General features: G+C 62.3%; 1 protein-coding gene across 4 annotated transcripts in view; it reads right to left on the bottom strand.

Moving 5' to 3' along the window:
• Nucleotides 1-653: 653 nt before the first annotated feature.
• Nucleotides 654-22,638, bottom strand: part of PIP5K1C (phosphatidylinositol-4-phosphate 5-kinase type 1 gamma) — a 59,615-nt gene continuing 37,630 nt past the window's right edge. For 2 of the 4 annotated variants that reach the window (XM_082454418.1, XM_082454421.1), the window contains exons 7-19: nucleotides 21,254-21,553; nucleotides 20,297-20,502; nucleotides 18,478-18,561; nucleotides 16,804-16,852; nucleotides 14,837-14,921; nucleotides 13,001-13,162; nucleotides 12,065-12,203; nucleotides 11,942-11,974; nucleotides 10,699-10,803; nucleotides 7,901-8,021; nucleotides 6,446-6,523; nucleotides 3,826-3,909; nucleotides 654-3,529 (exon numbers count right to left, since the gene is read on the bottom strand). In XM_082454418.1, the coding sequence (XP_082310544.1) occupies nucleotides 3,527-3,529; nucleotides 3,826-3,909; nucleotides 6,446-6,523; nucleotides 7,901-8,021; nucleotides 10,699-10,803; nucleotides 11,942-11,974; nucleotides 12,065-12,203; nucleotides 13,001-13,162; nucleotides 14,837-14,921; nucleotides 16,804-16,852; nucleotides 18,478-18,561; nucleotides 20,297-20,502; nucleotides 21,254-21,553 (1,449 nt within the window). In that variant the 3' untranslated portion in view covers nucleotides 654-3,526. The remainder of the gene's footprint in view (nucleotides 3,530-3,825; nucleotides 3,910-6,445; nucleotides 6,524-7,900; nucleotides 8,022-10,698; nucleotides 10,804-11,941; nucleotides 11,975-12,064; nucleotides 12,204-13,000; nucleotides 13,163-14,836; nucleotides 14,922-16,803; nucleotides 16,853-18,477; nucleotides 18,562-20,296; nucleotides 20,503-21,253; nucleotides 21,554-22,638) is intronic. The other 2 variants (XM_082454419.1, XM_082454420.1) reach the window with 2 other exon arrangements.

Here is a 22,638-nt window from a genome sequence, read left to right as displayed (position 1 = left end):
TCATTGCGGTGGCTTCTCTTGTTGCAGAGCACGGGCTCTAGGCGCGCGGGCTTCAGTAGTTGTGGCGCACGGGCTTAGTTGCTCCGCGGCATTTGGGATCTTCCCGACCAGGGCTCGAACCTGTGTCCCCTGCATTGGCAGGCGGATTCTTAACCACTGCGCCACCAGGGAAGCCCACGATGCATCCTTGAGCGTATCTGGATACTCATCTCTGAACGTAAGGTGAGCACATTCTCTATCGCCTAGTCTTGTGTATAAACAAGACGAGCCGTCTGCGTCTGGGATTAAAACTGGGTTTTCCAAGGGCTTGCTTACAGACAGGATCTTATTTTCAATGCAGTGTTTCTCAAATTGGGAGTCCGGGAGAAATATTTTCCCCTTAAAAGGGGTCCATGCATTACTCAATTTGAGAGACTCTGGCAGAACAAATACAAACTCTGGGGAGTGTTTGTTCCTTCCAGCTGGGTTGCACTGATGTGAGCTTTTAAGTTTTTCCGAGTTGAACTGGAACTCACTACTATTAAGGCATTCGGGTCCGTTGTTGTTATTTAATTATTTTGATTTTTACTAAGGTTTCTTTGTGCTCTCCTTCAAAGTCAGTCCTTAAACTCCCACTCAGACCACCGGAACGCACAGAGAGACAAAGAGGCGGCTGATGCTTATTACCCGATTTATTAGAGAGATCTCTTCCACGTAAAAAGGGGGGGGGGACGGCGGGGCTGGGGGTTGGGGTTCCGGGGCTGCATATGAGTGTTACGGGACCAGCAGTGGCTGCGGTTACAGAGGCGCCCACGGCTCTGGGTTTGAGCGGGATGGCGTCCTGTGCCCGAGGAGGCTGTGCCCCGGATTGTCACACACCAGACCATGGGGGCTGAGCACACAGAACCCCCGGTGAGAATTAAGACACACAAGGTTTGCAGTTTCCTTGTGTTTGGAAATCAGTTCGGCCATAAAAACAGGGTTGGGATGGGGACAGGCGATGCAACTGAACCACCAGAGAAGGTGGCCAAGGGTGCTCGTCCCAGGGTGGGGACCGAGGGGCTGTGGCGACAGTACCATGGCAGGGGGCCCCAGTGGGACGGGAGTATTGCACTGAGCCAGGTGGTGGAGGAAGAGGGCGAGAGGAGGCAGAGGCCAGAGGCCAGCAGGGGACACACCGGAGGTTCCACCTTGTCAGTCTCAGAACACGCCTTTCATTTGTACATTTGTGCCCACCTTCGCAGTGACAGCAGCCGTCAGGGACGAGCTGCGACAGAACCAGGACATCGCCACAAAGGAATCGGCAGACTTCCATCCTGGGGCGGGGTGGGGGCAACAGCTGGGTGGGTCCAGGGCCCTCCTTGCTGGGGGTCTGGGGAAGGCCACTAGTTCACGACACGTGATAAATAAGGTCCTGCCTTCCTACTCTTGCCCTGACCATAAGCACATGCCTCCCAGTCGGCCCAGTCCGCAGACCACTTTGCATCCGTGTGACAGTTCTCTGAAAAAGGGACAAAGAATGCAACTAACACAAAGGGGGCCTTCAAAGGGGTGTTCATGACTTAGCACAAAAATGAAAACGTCTTGATCACCAGGTTTGCAAATTTCTCCAAGTCAGCATCCCACTGGTGCATTTGTTCCGTGGTTCACTCAGGAAAGCCTGAGGGGCCCAGCTCCTGCAGGTCCAGGTGGCTAAGGGCGCCCTGGACGTGGGGCCTGATGCTCTGGTGCTCCCCACGGGACACAGTGTCTCTGTGCCCGGCCTCTGGGGGCCTGGGCGGGGACTCCGGTCGGCTTTTGGGCGACTCAGCAGTCCCTGTTCGTCCCCTTCAGACCTCTGCCCACTCAGCCCGCCTCCCCCCACGCAGAACGGGGCAGGCGCTGCAGAGGGCGCCCGTGTGAAGTCCAGGCGAGGACGTTCTGGAGTCTGGACACACCTTCCGTGGACAGGAGGGGAGGACGCTATTTTGCTTCTAGCCCAGGACACCCGCAGGCTTGTTCGGACAGGTCCTCTTCTCAGAGCCGCTTCGTGCTGAAGTGTCCCCGGCGGCCCTGCGCGGGGAGAGCCCCCAGGGCGCAGCCCGGTTCTCCAGGGAGGAGAGGCGCAGCTAGACACCAGGTTCCGGCCAGGCGCACGAAGCGGGCTGTGCCGGGGAGGTGAGGAGGGGCCCGCCGAGCAGGAGGACAGCAGTGTACACAGTTTGCAATGGACTCAAAAAATCAAATTCCTGGGTCGGTGGGTTCTCCAGCTGTCTCAGGCTCCACCAGGGAGGCAAAGGTGGGGAGAAATTTTCCCAGAAGGTGCAACTTCCACTCCACGCTAGCTCGCAGCTCCTCCCACGCAGGGCGGGGCAGGCCAGGGGAAACCATCCCCGATGTGTCCCTCTCCAGAGGCGGGAGAGACCCTGCAAAGCTGCCAGCTCCAGCAGCCTGCTGTGGACACAGCAGGGTCCCCTGGCGGCCGCCCTGTGGGGCTCTGGGCCCAGCAGTGGTTGCCCTGCTGAAGATGACCATCCAAAAAAAAAAAAACTTGTTTTTCACCGAGAATTTCTTCTGTCCTTCAATCGGCACAGGTGCCCCCACCATCAAAAAGAGAGAGGACGCCCAGCTCAGTCCTCTTACTCAAGGGAGTCTGGTCCTCTAGGCCGGGCGCCTGACTGGGGGGCTCTGCTCCAGGACACGGCTCTCGGGAAGTCCCGTGGGCTGAGGGCCCAGCCGCCTCCTCCCAGCTTGGCCCGTCTTCTGAAGGAGAGGTAAGCCCACGGCCCTGAGCTCCACCGAGAGGGGGCGGCCTTGCGTCCACATGGAGGTTCTAATCACGCCTGGTGATTCCCGCTCAAGGTCACCGGGGAGGTGGGTGGTGGGAAACAGATGCTGAGCGACAGCAGGGGTGACAGGGTGGAGAGCGCCCCCAGCCACTGCCCCGCCACCCTCAAGGACGGTGTCCGGCTCTTGGCCCAAAACCCTGAGCCAAGAGCACCTGGCAGGCGCGGAGGAAGGCCTCCAGTGGCGCCCTGGGGACCTGGCGGCCCTTCTGTCCCAGGGGCCCGTCCATCGCGGCCAGGACTTGGAATGGATTCCACTGGGGTGAAGGTCCCCAGAGCCTAGGGCCTGGTTCCCTCAGCAAGACACATGCAAGCACAGCAAAGAACCAGAAGTGCAGTGGAATGGAGTTTTTTCTTTTCCATTGTGTGGTGGTTTTTTTTTTTTGGCCTTTTTCTTTTTCTAAAAAAACACACACGTGTGCTGCCATGTCTGTGCAAAGAATAAGGGCCCCAAATAAATACATGATCGGAAACGGAGGGTTCACAGTATCAGGCGTAGGGAGCTGATGGGGAGCCGGGGCCAGGCGAGCCGCCCGGATTGGGATCGCTGCAGCCCGAGCGTCGGCACCGTCGAGGGGAGGGCGAGGGCGAGGGCGAGGGCGAGGGCGAGGGCGAGGGCCAGCAGCCGTCTCCCGAGCTCTGGGCTGAGCGGGTGGGCAGCACCTCCAGGGAGCAGCCAGGGCAGCAGCGGACACTCGGCTCCGTCAGTGCCTGCATAGGAATTACTGCAGAGGCAGGGGTGCGGGTGAGGCCATGGTGGGCCGGGGCCGGACCCACACCCACCAGGCCTCCCCTGGCCGGGTCGGGTCCCACAGCTGATGCCGAGGGCCAGGGACCCCAGGAGCCATGAGGGCTGGACACAGGCCCCCGCGCGGTAGAGCCCGACTGCCCCTCCCACCCTGGGCCTCAGTTTCCCTGTCGGTCCCGGGGTGCCTGGAGGCCAGGCTCTCAGGCCCTCCTTGGCCAAGGCCACGGGCCTGAGCCCCGAGTGGGCCCGGCTGGCCAGCCGTGGCGCACTTACTGTGTCGCTCTCGCCGTCGGAGGCGGGGTGGGCCTGCGTGCTATAGTGAAGCGGGGAGTACACCCAGCTCCTCTCATCGGTGGGCTGGAGGGCAGGCGGGCGGCACGTGCGGGAAGGGCGCAGAAGAAGAGCAGGGTGCGAGGAGGTGCGACAGAGGCGACAGGAAGGAAGGAAGAAACAGAAATAAAAGAGGGGGCCCCCAAGGCGGCACGGGTGGGCGGCTCAGCCCCCGCTGCTCTCTCCCTGACGGGGACCTGCCCCAACCCGGATGGCCCTCGGGCTCGGCGGGGCCGGGGGCCGGGCCTCTGGGGCTGAGTGGCCAGAGCGCGGTGGGGCGGGCAGCAGGAAGCGGTGAGCAGGGTCAAGGCAGGGCCGGCACAGCGGGAGGCGGGGAGGGCGGGCGGGGCTTGGCTTGCTCTGCTGTCCACCACCCGCCCCATGGCACCCTGACCTCCGGCCTAGCCCGGCAGCGCCCTGGAGACCCTCTGCTGGGGGTCCTGAGTGGTGGGGACTCGGGGGGAGCCCATTTCCGGACCCGGGAAGACTTTCAGCACCGGCACACACAGGTTTGCTCAGGGGAGACCCAGGCAGGTGCCACCCAGAGAGCAAGCAGCAGAGGCCTCCCTGCCCCGCTCCAAGAGCCCGGGGTCACCGTCCTGGGGCGGGGGCGCAGCGGAGCCCAAGTCCCGGCCTGGGGACAGGCAGAGCGGGGACTGGCCGCCGAGGGGCCGCAGGCTGCTCTTCCTCCAGCTGCGTCTAGGGAGGGGTCCCCATCCGGGTCCCACTGCGGAGAGGACATACATTCCTCCGGCCCCCTCGTCCCTCCCAGGTCTGCTCTCACCACCACAACATTCTTGGGGCTCCCCCGGCCGCCTTCTTCTCTCTCTTCCTTCAACGTCCCCCCAAGCCTCTGACCTCCACCCGCCACCAGAGCACACACCTGTCCTGGCCGCGTCCCCCTGGGCGTCCCATGGCCCCTAAGCCCACCATGGCACCCCAAGCCCCACCCCTCCTCAGCGGGGTTGGGGCACCACCAGCAACCAGCCTCTGCCCTGCTGCCCTCGGGGCCCGCCGGCCACCTCTGCACCTGCTCCACCCCACCCTCCCCGCAGCTCCCGGGCCGTCCCGGCACCCGTGTGGGCCCAGGCCACGCACCCACGAGATCCGTGTCCACCTACGGAGGGGTTCGCACAAAGCGTCTGGGGCAGCAGGGCGAGACCCCAGCTCGGGCCCCGCTCATTCCTTCAGGGGGTCACAAAGCAATAAACCCCCTGGCTCCCTGCCCACCTGGGAGCCCGGGGGGCGGGGCCAGGCCTGTCTGGGGCCACAGCAGGTCCTGACACTGGGGTGGCTGCCCTGCTGGGCTCAGAGTGGGGACGACACGGGGGTCACGCAGGGAACCCCGTGAGGAGCCGGCCCCAGGTGACCCACGGAAGTCGGGCCCAGGGCACGCCTGCCCCGCACGGCGGGCCTCAGGGTCCGGCCTTCCTCTTGCCGCTCCCTCTCCTCCCGTCGGCCTCCAGGCTCCTGCCTCTTTGGTGCTCCAGCTGAGACCGCCCTTCCTCTTCCGCCTCCCCACACCCCACGTGTTTCTCAAAGTCTGGGTCAAACCCCCTCCAGGCAGCGTCTGCCACAGCGCCCCACCCCAAGGCCCCTGTGGGCCACGTGTCCCCGACTCTGGGACCATCTCTGGGGAGCAGCATCCCCGGCTGGACCGAGCGTGGCGGGAGGGCTGTGGAAGCGGTCTCCCTTTTTCGGGCTCGCCCGGCAGCGCCCGACACCCAGTGACGCTCAGAGGGGCTGCTGACGGGGCTGGAGTGTGGTCTCCAAGGGGCCTCATCTTGAGAACACAAAGTCTCGCTTTAGGCCTTTGCCTTGTCCTGCCCGTTCGAGTGCTGTGTGCCTCTGGGAGGTTACTTGGCCTCTCTGGGCCCCCATTTATTGCTCACAATGACAATAACAAGCACTAACGATGCCACCGCTACACAATATCCCCACAGCATCCCAGGCACGCTGGGTGGATAAGTGTTTATTAGACACACAGGTGCCTGAAGCTTGGGATCCAGATTGTGTCTACCCTGCACTCTCATGGGCTCCCTGGAGAGGCAGGGACTCGGTGTCTCCATCTGTGAAATGGGTATGGAGACACCAGCTCCTTTCTCCTGCAATTAAGAGCTTGGCTTTGCAGTCCCTCTGCTGACTCATGAGGCCACCCCCTTCAGGGGACAGACACCCCATGGAAACCGTCAGCAGCGAGGTCTGAACAAGTGGGAACAGTGCACCTGGCACGTCCCTGACCCGGGAGGGTTGGGACAAGGGGCAAGGGCAGCCAGGGGCTGGGGGTCAGATGCAGACCCTGCCACAGCCAGGCCGGCCCCCAGAGCCCCAGCTGTGTGCCCACAGGCCCAGTGACGCCCACCTCGGAGGGGAGTAAGCAACGTCCCCATGGGATGCCTGCAGCACAGAGCCCCACACGGGCCAGCGCGGCCGACCTCAGCCACAGTGACATTTTCCCCAAGTCCCTTCTCAGAGGAAGAGGAACAGCCAGGACCTGTGGCTCCCTGCTGCCCACGGCGCGGGGCGGGGCTGGGCTCCCTGGAGGCCTGCCATGGTCACTTACAGTCCCTGAGGAGCTCAGCGTCACGGCCCGCAGTCGGCGATGCCGGGGAGAGTAAATCCAGTACCTCCCATCGGTGAACTGGGCGGGCCGGGTGGGCGGGGGAGGAAGCAAACAGAGGACAGGATGAAGTGACAGGATGAGGCCACGGGGATCTGGCAGGCGGTCAGGCAGGGAGGGCACCGGGAGGGGCAGGTGAGCCGGTGGCCAAGCAGGAGGTGCGGGCGGGGGTCCCACTGGCTTCCTTCTCTGCTGCGCGTGGGGCCCGGCTGCCCGCTTGGGGGTTTCGGGACCCTGACGCACATGACAGGACACGGCCCCAGGGGCGACCTCCCACACAGATCCAGAGAGCGGGAAGCAACCAGCCCCGGCGGGAGCTGACGGCAGGTGGGGGGACACACAGGGTGCACTTGGTACCCTCCAGGCCAGGCAGGGCCGTGTTCTGGCAGCACTGGCTCGGGGACCGAGAGCAGAGAGGTCGGTGTTAGTTATGAAGCAGCGATGCCAGCGGGAGGGCCAAGCTCACCCAAACAGGCCCCAAGGCCCAGCGCCGGGGAGGGGGCAGGCCCCAGCTCACTTTCCTGGGGCAGGGTCGGGGGTCAGAGGTGAGAAAGAAGGTCCGGGAAGAGGACGGGCGGCTGGGCGCGTGTCTGGCCCTCTCTGTTGTAACTGGGACCATGTGATCCCTGAGCGGGGCCAGCCAGGGGAGATGGCTCCAGGACCCACTATCGGGGGCTCCCTGGCCCCCGGGCACCCACTTCACCCAGGCTCCTGGTTCAGCTCCCTGCCCGTCCATGCGAGGTGTGTGGGGAAGGAGACCCCCAGCTCTGGAGAGAGGTCCCGGGTCCCCGGGGCAGGGCCCCTTCCTACTCTGACGGACACCACCTCGTCCAGGAGCAGCTGTGCGTCCTCATCCTGTGAAGTCGGCAGCGTGGAGCCCACCTGCCCCTCTCGGCGGGACCCTGGCCTCCCTGAGCACGGAGCCCACCCCCCGCACCCACCACCCAGAGAGAGAAGGTGCGCGTCATGCCAGCCCGCCACGGCCAGCCTGGGCTGCCCCGGGACCCAGGGCCTGGGCCTCCCCTCAGGCCAGCGGGGCCGAGCACTTGAGGACTCCGGATGTTTCCCGGGGCACCACTGAAGACAGGGCCTTGGCTCGTGGCCAGATGTGGTCACGAGGCCTGGGCAGGAGGGCGAGGGACGGGGGTGCTCGCCAACACCTGCGTGTGAGCGTGCTGGGCGGGCACGTGGGCCTGAGTGTGAGTGCACGTGCAGGTGTGCACAGGCGCCTTGTGTGCACGATGTGTCAGCACGAGCCTGTGAGGGAGCAGGGTGTGCGTGTGTGAACGGGTGTGGGTGTAAGCACACGTGGGTTCGTACAGGCACGTGCGTGTGTGTGCACGTGCGAGCACAGGTGGTGGAGGGTCCGGCGACGGGAGGGATCCCGGGAGGACTTACAAAGTAAATGTCTGTGGCGGGCGCGTCCTCCTCGTCTGAGGCCTGGCTGGCGGGCTCGGAGGCCTGGCTGGCAGTTTCCACTTCGACGGCGGCAGAGGCACAGGCCGGGGACGCCCCCTCCCTGGGGACACGGGGAAGACACGGGAGTCCTGGCTGGGGGTGCTCTGGACAGCCCAAGCCTTCTCCAGCCCGCACCCCAGGACCCTCCCTGCTCCGCGCCGTCCTTCATCACAGAGACCACCGACGCGGGGAGTCCAACTGCAGGGATGCATCCTGTCTGACATGCTCTAGTTCCCGCACAAAACAAACAGAACACCCCAAGCACTGCTGCGGCCCAGGGAACAATGTGCCCGCCCCCGAGCAGGCGGGCCCTTCCCCCTCTATTTGCTCAGGTGCACGCCCGTGGGCAGATCCCCGCCTCACCACTCACTTGCTGGGCAGCCAGGAGGACCACGTTCTTTCTCGGAGCCTCAGTTTCCTCGTCTGTAAAGTGGGGACACATGGCACCTACCCCCGAGGGGCCAGAACCTCTTTCTCCTCTTTCCTGAGCACTTACTAGGTGCTAGGCCTGTCTGAGGGCCTTGCGTGAATGAACCCACTGAACTTCCACTGGGGAAGGGGGGATGCTGCTGCTGTCCTGTGTTACAGATGAGGAAACTGAGGCTCAGAGTGAAGGTGAGGAACATGCCCGAGGCCTCGGCTGGCGGCCATGTGACTGGTGACTAAATTTCACCTCCTGGATGAAATGACGAGTTCTGAGAAGAAAGAGCACCTGTAACCGTGCAGAACTGGTTCTCCAGTCACGTTTGAGGGCAACTTGTTTTGTGGGGCAAAGACTGAATGACATTTCCCACTGCGACACTTCAGTTAATGGCAAAAAAGCTGACAGTGGCAGGAAATGGTGCGTGTGTGTGAAATAATAGCAAAGTGCACCTGGGAATGTGTGCTAGGAGTGCTAAGTAAAGTCTCTAGAAATAGAACAGAAATTCTAAAAAGTATATAAAGCAAAAATTATGGGAAAGGCAAGAAGAACTGGATAAGGCAATTATAGAATTAAACAGCCCAAACAGACAAGAGGCAAGTAAGGACGTAAAGGAACCGATGACACCAATCAAGACACTGGACAGAAGAGGCTTGTAAAGAACTTTCCATCCTTTCACAGAGAAGACACTTTTCTCCCAAGTGTCCATGGACACTTAAAAAGTAAATTTTGGGGACTTCCCTGGTGGTGCAGTGGTGAAGAATCTGCCTGCCAACGCAGGGGACACGGGTTTGAGCCCTAGTCCAGGAAGATCCCACATGCCGCAGAGCAACTAAGCCCGTGCGCCGCAACTACTAAGCCTGCTCTCTACAGCCCGAGAGCCACAACTACTGAGCCCGCCTGCCACAACTACTGAAGCCTGCGCGCCTGGAGCCCTTGCTCCGCAACAAAGAGAAGCCACTGCAATGAGAAGCCCGCGCACCACAACGAAGAGTAGCCCCCGCTCACCGCAACTAGAGAAAGCCCGCGCTCAGCAACGAAGACCCAACCCAGCCAAAAATAAAATTAAAAAAAAAAAAAAAAAAAAGCATAGTTTTTTTTGGCTGCATTGCGTGGCATGCAGGATCTCAGTTCCCTGACCAGGGATTGAACCCCTGCCCCCTACAGTGGAAGTGCAGAGTCGTAACCACCGGGGAATTCCCCAAAGCGTAGACTTTTTTAGGCCATTTTCTTCAGCTCAAAACCTAATAAAGTTAGAAGTAAGTACCAAAAAGGTAAACTAAAAATCTTAAACACTTGAGAGACACCCCTAAAAAGCCTTAGTCCAGGGTCTCCCCCTCAGCACTGCTGACATCGGGCAGGTCATTCTCTGCTGGGGGCCATCCTGGGCGCTGTGGGGTGTGGAGCAGCGTCCCTGGCTCCCACCATGATGCCAAGAGCACCCCCGGTCGTGACCACCAAAGATGTTCCCAGACACTGCCCACTCTCCCATGAGGGCAAAATCACCCTCAGGTGGTTGAAAGCCCCTACCTTAATTCAAAGAGGAAATAAGAAAAAAATCACTAACCATGCACATGCGAGTGAGTATAAAAGAACTGCTTCATGTCAAAACCCATGGGACATGGCAAAAGCAGTACTCAGAGGAAACTACATAGCCTTAAGGGCCTCATTATTTAAAAAAAAAAAAGGAATTGAAGCACTGGAAAAAAGAAACAAGTGAGAAAACAAACCAGAAGCAGCTAGAAAGAAGTCATGGGAACATATGTATATGTATGGGAACATATGTATACGTGTAACTGATTTACTTTGTTATAAAGCAGAAACTAACACACCATTGTAAAGCAATTATACTCCAATAAAGATGTTAAAAAAAAAAAAAAGAAGTCATTACTGGCGAGTTACAGTGAATGAGATAAAAACAAAACACAACAAGGGAAAAGGTAACTAAGTCCCGAACCGGTTCTTTGAAAAGCTTGTTAAGTCGCTGTCTTCTAAGCCCCGGCAAAGCTAAGAGGGCGAAGAGAGGAAGGGTAGGAGGGAAAGTGACCTCAGATGACAGGGCGGCTCTGAGCCTTGGAGGAGGAGACCCTTCCCCGAGTGCAAAACCCCCGCTGCTCCCGGCATCACGAGCCCCCCGCCCCCACACCTCACACCCCACGCCCCGGAAGCCTCATTCCCGCCCCCAGCTTGCGGACTACTTTTCCCAGCCTCCCCCGCGGCCAGCTGGCCACGTGACCACGCTCGACCAATGGGGCCAGAGCAGAACTGGAAAGCAGGAACCAAGTAACGGGACCGCAGCGACTCAGGGGCCACTCACCCAGCATCCTCCTCTTTGGGGACCACGATTTCCACGCTGCACGCGGGCTCCACCTGCACCGTGATCTGCTGCAGGTCCTCCTCCGCATGCGCCTCCTCCTGGGGCCTGGAGGCAACAGGGAGCTGCGCCTCAGTTTCCCTCCTCACCGCCCCCCCCCCCCCCCAACCAGGAGCACCAGCCGAGCTCCAGGCCGGTGCCAATATCCAGTCCCGGTAACAAGCTGGAAGTCTCCACGAGGTGCTGTCTCCGCGCACCATCAGACCAGGGCCCTGAGCCAGCCCAACCGTCATGCCCGCCTGGGGGCTGCAAGGGTCCACCTGGGGCTATCCTGTGACTCTGGCACCAGCAGAGGCATAATGAGTGAATGGTGGCCTGGATCCTGCCTACCCCCTGGGGGCAGCTAGGCACCTGCCTGGGGCCTGGACTAGGGGGTTAGGTGGTTCTGGGGTTCCAGGCTGAGACCCATGGTGTAGGTGGGTCAGAACATTCCAGCATCCAGGCGTGCAGAATCTCTGGATGGCAACACCAGGGAGTAAAATGGTGGCTGACATCAGAGCAGGTAGCTGGACAGAGGGGGATGCACTTTGCACCAAAGATGTTTTGTACCATGACTTTTTTTCAACTGGCAGGAATTATCCCAAAAAAACTAATTACAGAAATGGCCTCTTCATTGCAGTCCTGTTACAAGATCAAACAACTGGGAACAACCCAAGTGTCCATGGCCCATTAGAGGGACGGCAACCAGCACATGCTCCACCTGCTCAGACAGGTGACCTTCTGCTGGTAGGTGACAGAGTAAAGGGCAGTGTGCCACCCAGAGTGCACGCTGGTCAAAATGCGAGGAGAGACGGGCCCGAATGTGTGTCTGCTTGTATATTCACAGATATCTCCGGAAGGAGACAAAAAATCCGTCCGGGGGGTTGCTCCCAGAGAGGGGAGCAGGCATGGGGCAGGGGGAAACATCTTAACTATTTTCCTTTTTGTATCTCTTAAATAAAAATATTAATAAAAAGAGAAAGAAGAACCAACAGGCAGGTGTGGGAGCAGGGTCCTCTGGGCACCCAGGTGGGAAACAGACACAAAATGACTTGAGATTCTATGCGGTTTTAGAGCCTGACTTGAATCTGTGCCCAGAAAGGAGCGGTCAGAGACGAAGGGCTCTGGGTGGGGAAAGCGGAGGAGGGACTGGGGTGGGCGGGTGGTGTCGTGGGGGGAGAGGGAGAGGGCTGGGGTCTCAGCTCACCGGCCATCCTGTCCGGAGGACTGCGTGCGCCGCCTGCAGAGAGACCACAAGCAGGTGGGAGAAGTGGGGCGAGGCCCCGCCCACGCGCAGCCCCCCGCGGAGGGACACGGCTGGTCTGCTCACCTGTACCGCGGCTGTTCTGATGTCTCCGAGGGGGACCGCTCCGGGATGGAGAGGGACGTGGAGGACAGGGTCGTGGCAATGGAGGCGGTGGTGGCCTCCTCAAAAGAAGGCGGTGTGCAGGGCAGGAGGTCTGGCCGGCCTGTGGCGAGGAGCGGGTGGGTACTTGCGGGGGCCTGGGAGGCCTCTGGGCTCCACCTACAACTCGGCTCACCCTCCACCACCCATGCCCCCCACTCCCACCTGCCACCCCACACTGTCGTCCCTGCCAGCTTTAAGCGGGCAGATGTGCTCCAGTTTCCCCCTGGCATAAGGCCTTCCAGTAGCTTCCCACTGCTCTCAAACTAAAATCCGAACCCCTCCCTTCAGCCCACAGGGGTCCTGCTCCACAGGCCTCACCTCCCCCCTCCCCCTCCCCCCTCCCCTCTCCCTCTCCCTCCTCCCCCCCCTCCCCCTCTCCCCCCTCCCCCTCTGCTCCAGACACACAGGCTCCTCGCTGTTCCTCCCACACAACAGGCTAGGCCGGGTCCCACCCGAGGGCCTCTTGCACAGGCAGCTTCTCCCTTCCTTGATGCTCTTCCACCAGCCCCTCCCTGCCTGGAATCTCTGACCCAGGGGACGGGAGGGACCTTCCAGAACATCAGGCCCAACCCCATCAAGCACTTCATCCCTCCAGGTCTCTGTGCACCTCTGATGTGAAGGGAGCCTGTCACCTCTGGGGCGTGGGTTGGGGGGGATGGGCAGGGAGGCAAATTCTATGCTCAACCCTTGCTGTGGCTCTTCCGGGGGCCCCATCCCAGCTGCTCCCCACTTCCCAGCTGCAGGGGCCCCTTCCTCCCGTTGGACTGCTGCTGTTGCTCCCTGAGCCCCTCCCTTCTCAGCCCCCCAGGGACGACGCCTGCCCCAGGGGCCCCCTTACCTCCCGGCCCACCTGCTCACCTTCGTCCTCCAGCGTGGGGTAGCTGCGGGCCCCCCGCAGGTCGTACTGCGCGTCCTCCCGCTCGCTGGGGATCTGGCTGGCCGAGAAGGCGGCAGTGGGCCCCAGGGGCTTGACGGCCAGCAAGGCACCGCGGCCCTTCTTGGACGGCGAGGACTTGAGGGCTGCAGAGGGAGGGCAGTTAGTGCTTGGGTGGCAGCACCGAGGCCGGGCCCTGCAGCCCCCGGTGCCTCCGTTGTACAAAAGCCTGGTTGCCCCCACCCCGCCCCGCCTCCAGCCTGTCCCCCAGTGCTCTTCACTCTTGGTGGAGAAAGCCTGCCCTGCTTTCCACCCGGCTTGCCTCGGGAGGTGCCGGGAGCCCCAGGTACCTGTCCTGCCCGTCAAGAGAGATGGGACGAGACCCCGGGGACCCAGCACTTCCACCCCGGCCCCCAGAAACAGCAGCAGACCAGCAACTGCCAACATTTACCAAGCACTTTGGGGCCTTACCCACTGTGTCCCAGCCCACCCGGCCACGGCCCCGCCGCTGACATGGAAGTCAAGGGCCTGGGACAGTGGGGCTCAGCACCTAGGGTCTGGCTCCCATGCAGGCTGCACGGCCTGGGGAACGCAGCTCAGCTCTCGGGGCCCCCAAGTCCTCATCTGCAACATCAGGGTCAGGGGAGGCGGGTAAACCCCGGGACGCCCTCTGCGCCCCGTCAGGACCTGTCACCACCCTCTCCCAGCGGCCCCTGTGACCTCTGCCCCCAGCATGGCGAGCTTATTAGCTCCCACATACAGTAGGCGCTCGGTTTGCCTTAGGCACAGCCATCCAGTCTCTGGAGGCCAGTGAACTCCCTGGACCACAGTGGGAACAGCGCCCTGAGAAGGTTCCAGGAAGAGGTGTGCTGGTAAAGGTTAACAACCAGCTCTCTGGGGACAGATGCTCGGTTTGTGGTATTTGCCGATTTCCATGGTGTAAACATTCCCTCCACAGTCAACTTCAGCGTACAACTAGATGTCACAGAATGGCTGTGGCCATTCTGGCTCGCGGCCCGCAGACGTTTGGCCCAGGCAGGGAGAGTGGCCCCCCAGCTGAGGGCCAGACACTGGGCCTGCCCCTTCCCGCTGCCTGTGTGGAGCCCCCATGGAGCGCAAGGCCTGGACAGTAAGGCGCACACCAAGCCCATCCCCACGCCCAGACGCTTACTGAGCACCTATTGTGTGCCAGGTCCCGGGCTGCACGCTGGGGACATGGAGCGACCAGAGTGAACAAGCACCCTGCCTTTTGGGGGTGGGTGAGGGGTTGGGGGGGCTGATGACAGACACGTAGGGAGAAAGACCCCTTCAGGCCCCATGTGGGGTCCGGCCTGGGGTGCACCAGCGTCTGTGACTCCGGAGGTCCAGCACGGACATGGGACCTCCAGAGGCCACCATGGGCTGGGGCCACCACGCTCGCCCTGTGCCCTCCCCCGACGACGCCCAGTTTGGTTGATGACCGGCCGCTTCCGTGTGGCAAGGTCCCGTTTCCTTGGCAACGGTGCTTCCCCACTGATCGCGTTTGTGAACACACCTCCCCCTCCTGGCTCTGTACAGATGGGGAAACTGAGGTGCGGAGGGGGCGTCACTTGCTCGAGGTTGCGCGGGAAGGATGAGGAAGAGCAGGACGGGGACTGGGCGGGCACCAGGCCCCATGCTGTATCCCGGAGGGGCCACCCCGACTGCCCTGTTCCCTGGACCAAGTCCCCGCCTGAGGCCCAAAGCTGGCCGAACACAGGACCAGCGCTCCAGGTTTACCCTGCCCTTGACCTTCAACCCTCCTCCCTCCACGCCCCCACCCAGAGGGCCTGGGCACTCACAGGAGTTCTTCCGGAAGACCGTGTTGCTCATGAACTTGAAGAAGCGCTCAGCGTAGAAGCTGGGCCGGTGGACAGAGATGGTGTCCTGGGAAAGGAAGTAGGGGCCCGAGGGCAGGCAGGGGTGAGCGCTGCGGCCCCATGGGGGCTCCCATGTCAGGGGCAGGATGTAACCTCTGTGGGGAGGGGACCCAAGGCGCAGGTATGGATGGGGAAGCAGGGAGGTGGTTTCCTAATAACCTCATCTGTAATTTTAACTTTTTGAACCATGTTTCAAAGAGGTAAACAGGTAAGTATCAAAATCAAGAAACCGGAAAGAATCTCTAAAGCAAGGGTCGGGGAGAGCGCGGCCCGAGGCTGCTTCGAAAGTTGGGTTGCAGGCCTGTCCCTACGACAGAGTGAGGCTGGTGTCCTCGGAGCAGGCAGGCACGGCGTCCTGCACTCAGGTGGGGGCGGCCCTGGCCACGCACTGCTCCTCATCTGTGCCACGGGGAGACTGGAGGCTGCCGGGCTCGCCAGGACGTAGGGACGGGATGTCCGTGAGGCAGGGAGCCCGGCACACGGTCGGGGCGCGATACGGGCTGGGCCCCTGGACGGACACCCTTGCTGTCCCCGGGATCCAGTCTCCTCGCCTGCTATGGCACAGTCTCCCCAGCACTGCTGACAGCAGGCCGGTCGTTCTCTGGGGGCCGTCCTGGGCACTATGGGGTGCGGAGCGGCATCCCTCGTCCCCACCCACTTGATGCCAGGAGCCCCCCAGTGTGACCACCACAGATGTCCCCAGACACCGCCCGGTGTCCTCCCCCCGCTGTAACATAACAGAACCCATCTGGGCACGTGGCCTCCCACAATGAACGCTGTACTCGATCCTCGCCTGCGCGGAGGCGTGGCCACATGGCCACGTGACCACGTTCTGGCCAATGGCTGGCAAGCTGAGATGAGCTGAGCTAACGGAAGTCTCTCCGCCCTGAAAGGAAGGGCGCCCCTCCCTCCGGCTGGGGCCAGGGGCCGAGGACAACGCCTGGGGGTGTGCGGCAACACACAGGAAGAACCTGGCCCCCAACACTGAGGGCCATCCTACTGGCCCCAGGTCGCTCACACCTGGATGGTTACTTCCATTGACATTTGAGGCTCCTGGGGAGTCGACTCAAATCCTCTGACGGGGGTTGCGGCCGCCCGGCTGCAACCTGGACCTTCTCAGCGCTTATTCCGGAAGCTCGCCCAGACCCTCCAAACCCTCTCTGAGTGGTGGGCGGGCTTGTTAGGACCCTGGATTTTACAGACTGCAGGCACACACAGCCCTTAGCACTTGAGTGAGAACTGGCCTGCGGGGGGCGGGGGGGCCCACGGGAGGAGATGCCTCCGCCTGAGGGTCCACAGCTGGACCAGGGGTGCGCGGGCTGCCTTGGGCCCACAGGCAGGCTCTGTTTAGCCCCAACTGTTGGTCCTCACAGTCTTTTACATTTTGAAGTAATTCATTGCAAGTGTTCACGGGTTGGCTGCGCTCACAGGAAAACACGAATTTCAAGCTTTTCTCAAATAACTGAGCCGCTCCGTCTAAGCAGGCCCCACCCCCATGGGGCAGCAGGGGTCAGAGTTGTGCAGTATTGCCCCCGGGGCGCAGCTGGGGCCCAAGACGCCCTCCACATCACACGTTTCCAGAATGCTCTCTGCCTGGCCGGCCCCTGACTTTCCGGGTCAGCCTGTCCTTGGGAATCCTTCCCACTCAGCTTGGGGCCCCCCAACCTGCTCCAGGAAGCCTTCCTGTACCCCTCACGGATGGCTCGGACCCCTCGTTGAGGATCCTGCACCTGCCTTGCTTCCTCGTCTCGGCCCTGACCCCTTGGCCCATGACTGGCTCCAGAAAGGGGGACGCATCTCCCAGCTCTTTAGCACCTGTGCCTGGCCCAGGGAGACGGTCAGTGCGTTTGTGGACAGATAGATGGAATGAATGAACAAACGATGCTCACCCCATCGTGGACGAGAGCCTTCCAGGTGTGTTCCAGCTTCTTGATGAACCTGCAGAGAAGAAAACGCCCAGGACGTCAGCCAAACCTTCAGGTCCAGGGGTTCTCTTCTGGGCAAGCCCGTCCCAGGGGACACTGGTAGTGTCTAGGGACGTTTGTGGTTGGCATGGGTGGGAGTGTTCCTGGCATCAAGGGGGTACAGGAGCCCTGGTCTAAAGGAACGAGGCCACCTGTTGTATCAGCCAGAGGCCACCTCCCCTTTCCTGACCCCTTGACCCCCCCGCCCCCCGCCTGCTGGCTGCTCCCACCACATGCTCTGGGCGCGGCAGTGGAAAGGTCGTGGTGCATAGCCCCCCGTGGGGGACAGAGACCACCCTTCCTCTCTCCCACGGGCCAGGCTGAGCCCGGCCCCTCACTGCTGGAGTGAGTGCCCTGCGCAGTGACCCCGAGCTAGGCCCCGCCCGACACCGGGGCTGGGGAGAATGTTGCCTCCTCCGGGCAGCCTTCCTGGACACCTCTAGGCTGCAGGGGGAAGGAGCCCCTCCTTTGGCACACACCTCTGCCCCGGGGTGAGCGTGTGGCTGCCTGCCCTGTGCTGTCCTGCTCCCCTTGCCCCACCCAGGGCCTCTGCAGAAACCCTGGCTCGCTTCTCGGAAAGCTGCCTGCTCCTGCTCCAAACGGGAGGGAGACGCCTGCAGGGGACGGGGTCAGCCCTCAGGTGAGGAAACAGGCTGCAAACGTCAGCAGTCTGATGGGCAAGAGGTGACCGGCAGGCAGAGAAGTCACCCAACGCCAAGTGGAGTTCCCAGCACGGGGTGGTGTGTGGACGGGAAAGGGGGACCGCCACGGCCACAACCTGCCTGTCATGGCTGGACTGTGTGTGATGCATGTGCGTACCTCCTTCGATAAAAAACTAACAAGTAGGGGCTTCCCTGGTGGCGCAGTGGTTGAGAATCTGCCTGCCAATGCAAGGGACACAGGTTCGAGCCCTGGTCTGGGAGGATCCCACATGCCGCGGAGCAACTAGGCCCGTGAGCCACAACCACTGAGCCTGCGCGTCTGGAGCCTGTGCTCCGCAACAGGAGAGGCCACGATAGTGAGAGGCCTGCGCACCGCGATGAAGAGTGGCCCCCGCTTGCCATAACTAGAGAAAGCTCTCACACAGAAATGAAGACCTAACACAGGCATAAATAAATAAATAAATTAAATAAATAAATTCTTTAAAAAAAAAAAAACTAACAAGAGACGCTCACTGCTGTAAGCGTGCAAAGCACAAAGCATGGGTAACGGAGCTGCCTGTCACCCAAGGGCGTCTGTTCCTTCAGCTACACCATGCTCGTGTCCACACTCGAGACCACACGGCACGTGGCACCGGCTGTGAGCATTTATTTCTGGAAGTGTAGGAACTTTCCAGAGATGTTGCGCTTCCCAGCCACAGGGTGTTTCCGTCTTGCTCTGTTCAGCCCAGCACTTGGCACACGGCAGGGCCCACAGTCAGTCAGCTGGCGACACCTCACCCACCACCCAGCCCTGCACTGGCCCTGACCTGGCCCTGACCGGGCTCTCACTGGGGAGTGGGGAGACAGGGCGGGGGCAGGCACCCACCCGTAGGACCGCAGGCTGGAGGGGGCGCGGGCTCCCACCTGGAGGACCGCAGGATGGGGGGCGGGCACCCACCTGTAGGACTGCAGGATGTCGATGATACCAATGTGTAGCAGAAGCCGCTCCCCGCGGCCGTTCACAGCGGGGATCCCGCCCATCCTGGGGAAAGGGGTCGAGAGTATCAGCACCTGCAGAGCTGGCCCAGGGGCGGGCCCGCCTGTCAGGGGCACAGGCTGGAGGTGGCCTGGAGCCCCGAGCCTGCGGCCCTGAGCCTGGTCTGGGACTTGCGGGGACAGAGACGGAGGGAGACGCAAGCAGGACTGATGGGGCCTGGGGCTTGAGGATCCACACGCTCCCTGTAGGTGGCAGCCCGGCTGGACCCTCAGAGGGTGTCCAGGCACCTGGGAACCCCATCCTGGTGAAGGGTCGAGCAGCTCTCCCGGCCAGCTCACCAAGTCAAAGCTGGAGGCGACAAGGTACAGAGGGGTCCCGGCCACGAGACCCATATGTGTGCACACCCACCCACACGTGCACACGCGGAACTTGCACACACGCGCAGGCACACGCACACATGCCCGCACGTGCACGCACAGGCTCCCGGGCAGGACCAGGCTTCCAGGTGCAGCCTGGGGAGTTAATGGCCTCACGCAGCCCCAGGCCGAGCCTGCCCAGCGCACTTAGTGAGGTCGGACGATGCAGCAGCTGTCCTGCAGTCACTAGGGCCCCAGAGGCTCTGCCAGCCACACTCCACACCCGAGCTCACCTACACGCCCTGCCATCTCGCCTGGTCTGGCACCAACCCTATGAACGCCAGACGGCTGAGCTCCGGGCCAGCTCGTGTCCCCCCAGCCTCAGCCCGGTCAGGGCCCTTCAGCTGGCGGCCCAGTGTGGTGGCCAGGCCGGGGTCAAGCCTCGGCCCGTCCCCCAGCCGGCTGTTGCACCCTGACGGCTACCCCCAACTCTGAGCCTCCTTTTCCCAACTGAAGACAGGGGGATGCCACCCTCCTCCTCCAGGGCCCCCTACGCCCCAAGGACTGAACAGTATCCGGAAGTGGAGGGTGCCGCCAGTTCCCGGCATGGTCAGTGCCTGGTGATGAGGGGACAATCGTGACACCTGTCCACAGCAGCGGTTTCCATCTGGGGCGGCTCTGTCCCCAGGGGACAGTGATGTTGTCTGGGGACATGTGTGGTTGTCACGACTGGAGGGCAGAGACGCTGCCCCACCCACCACAGTGCCCAGGACGCCTCAGAGAAAGTGACCCGACCCTGAACGTGAGAAGCACAGCGTGGGCGGTAGGGCTACCCCGTATGTCTGTGACCGCGCCCAAGCCCCCAGGGCAGGACCAGGTCGGCCGGGTGGGTGGGGTCGGGGGACGCACTCCTCTCTGGACCCGGTCACCCCTCACTGCTGCCTGGCATCGCCAGGGAAGGACCGTTCTCAGCCCTGCCCCTGGTGCACCCCGGGTTTGGTATCTTGCTATGAAAGGGTCCCTCATCCACAGCTGTTTCCACCTTCTCCGGGGCTGTCTTTCAACACCTTTCCAGCTTTGCTGCCTACGGTGGCGCTTTAACCCACCCTGGGGTCCAGCGGGAGGGAAGGGGATCTGTGCTTCCCACAGGGATGGCCAATGACCTCCGTCTACTGACTGACTGATCTGGATGCCCTGGTCAGAACACCTGGCCGCAGCTGTGTGTCCACCGTCCACCCCTCGGGGCGTGGGGGGCGGGGGGATGGGTGGGCGCTGCTGTCCGGTTGACAAACCAGGACCAGGCCAGACCCTGGACTCGGTCGTATCCCTCTCACCTTCCTCACGACTCCCCCCGCCCACTTCTCGCCTGGCAAGGGGGCCGGGGCAGAGACGAGAGCGGGAAGCCCCCAAGCCCCGCCACCTACGTGTCATCCGTCTCGATGGCCTCCCCGCGCGCGGCCCCGCCCTGGATGGACTCCATGGCCGTGGAGTAGAGCGCCTTCTGGCCCAGCGGCCGCTTCTCGTCAGCGGTGCTCTGGGCGCCCTCGGCCTGCCGCTCACGCTCCTGCTGGTCGATGTTGTGCACGCCCAGGAGCAGGCTGTAGTCCATGATCTTGAAGCTCTCCAGCACCTGCGGGGCCGGCGGTCAGGGGGAGGCGCCAGCTGCCCCCCGACCCCCACACCCCGCCCCCCCTGCGTCTGTGTCCACTCAGTCCCCACAGCCAGGTGGGAGGCCCCGTCCGTATCCCACTGGGGACCCGAGCGTTGGGCCTGGGGCACAGCTTCTGACTCGAGGCCAGGCTGCCCTGGCCCTGGTTCAGGAGCCCGGTTCACTGGCCGCCACTCCTGCTCCAGGCCCCGAGGTGCAGCCCAGGACGTGGACACCCGGGCCCTGCGGGGGGTGGGCTCTTGGAAGCTGTGGGGCCCTGAAGTGTCTGGTGGATTTCTGGGGAGTCTGTGTCGAGCTTCCAAAGGGGTCTGGGAGCCGGGGTGCAGAGGGGACCCTGGAGGACCCAGGCCTGGCCTGAGCCCTGCCAGGCCTCCATATCCTCGCCTCTGAGGCCGAGGGGGGCGCGGTGGACTGCAGTTGCAAGGCCTGCAAAGAGCCTGGCAGGCCTTCTTTTTTCTTAAGAAGCACCTGCCCGTGGAGGAGGGCAGCTCGGAGCCCGCACGGGCCTGATGTGAGGTGAGGGCCCTCCCTGAATACACCAGGCTGCTCCTGGGGCTTTGTTTCGGCAGCAGGAATGCAGCCTGAGGTGCGGCTGGGGCAGGGAGGGAGCGCGTATCTCGGGCTCACACCGCGTCCCCGCTTTACAGGTGGGAAAACCGGGGCTCAGAGATGGAAGCCCCGTAATCACGGCCCCGGCCCAGCCCCTCCTCACCAGGCAGTCGCGCTGCAGCGTCTTGACGAGCGCGGAGAAGGTGTCGGCGTCGAGCATGAGCCCCTCAGGCATGTCCTGGATGAAGTCCAGGTCTTTGTAGGTGGGGATGCTCTTTTCCTTCTCCTTCTTGCTGGCCCGCCGCTTGTACGTGGAGCCCTTGAGGTCGAACTTGAGGTGCATCTTGACCACGCGCGGCAGCACGTTGTTCATCACCACCACGCGGATGTTCTTCCCGCCCGACTGCACACAGTACAGCCCGTAGAACTTGGGCAGCAGCGTCCGTGGGTTCTGGTTGAGGTTCTGGGGGGGAGAGGGTCAGCGGAGGTGACGCCGGGAGCTGTGCCCACACCCTGCGCGGCACCCTGTCTGCCCCACAGAGCTCAGGCCAGAGGCCACCTCCTCAGGAAGCCCACCCTGACCACCTCTCCCAGGCTCATCCCTCTCTCCACGCCCCCAGCACCCTGACTGTACAGCCAGCCAGATGAGTTCCCCATCAGCCCACCTGGAAGAGCCAGGAGGATCTGTTTCTACAGAGCCAGGCCCAGCGAGAGACAGCCTTTCCATAAAGGGCCCCAGGGCATGCTCCCGAGGTGTCTGGGCCTGGCTTCCCACCAGGTCAGACCCAGGTGTCCCACCTCCCCAGCCCAAACTGGGGGGATGGCGGGCACGGCCTCCAGGCGTGCCCAGGGCAGGGGTCAGCAAACTCCGGCCCGAGGGCCAAACCCAGGCCACTTGTCTTTGTACAGTCGGGAGCTAAGAATGGTTTTACACCGTTAAAAAACTAAAAGAAAAACAGTGTCCTATGACACGTGAAAATTATGTGAAATGCTCACGTCAGCGTCCACAAAAGAAGTTTTACTGGCACTCGGCCATGGCTACTTGCTCTCGCCTTGTCTGTGGCAGCTTTCTCGCTGCAACAGCAGAGCTGAGCCGTGGAGACAGAGGCTGTCACTCACAAAGCTGAAGATGTTTCGTATCTGGCTCCTTACAGAAGTTTGCTGACCCCCTGATCTAGCGGAGCCGGGGGTCTCACCCAAGATCATACACGGCTGGGGTGGGTGGTGCACCCCACAGGGAGAGATGGGTCACAAACTGTGCAGAGCTGCCCGGGGCCTCTGCCCCCACCCCCATCTGTGTGTGTATCAGGACCCCCGGCTACTGCGGGCCAGGAAGTCTGAGGCTCCTGCTCCCACCCCCGCCCAGCGGCCCAAATGCCAGCTGGCAGCCAGGCCCACCTCCCCAGTGCTTCTCTGAGTCACTGGCTGTTGAGACACGAGGCGCGAAGCCATGATTTCTAGGACCCAGGACTCAGGGCAGTGGGTTGGGGGGCGATGGCCAACAGGGCCCAGATGGCTGTTCCTGCTCGCCACGTGAGGGGGTCCTGC

This window comes from Balaenoptera physalus (assembly GCF_965194825.1).
Source record: "Balaenoptera physalus genome assembly, chromosome: 3".
NCBI lineage: Eukaryota > Metazoa > Chordata > Mammalia > Artiodactyla > Balaenopteridae > Balaenoptera > Balaenoptera physalus.
This window is presented reverse-complemented; position numbering and strand designations above follow the sequence as displayed.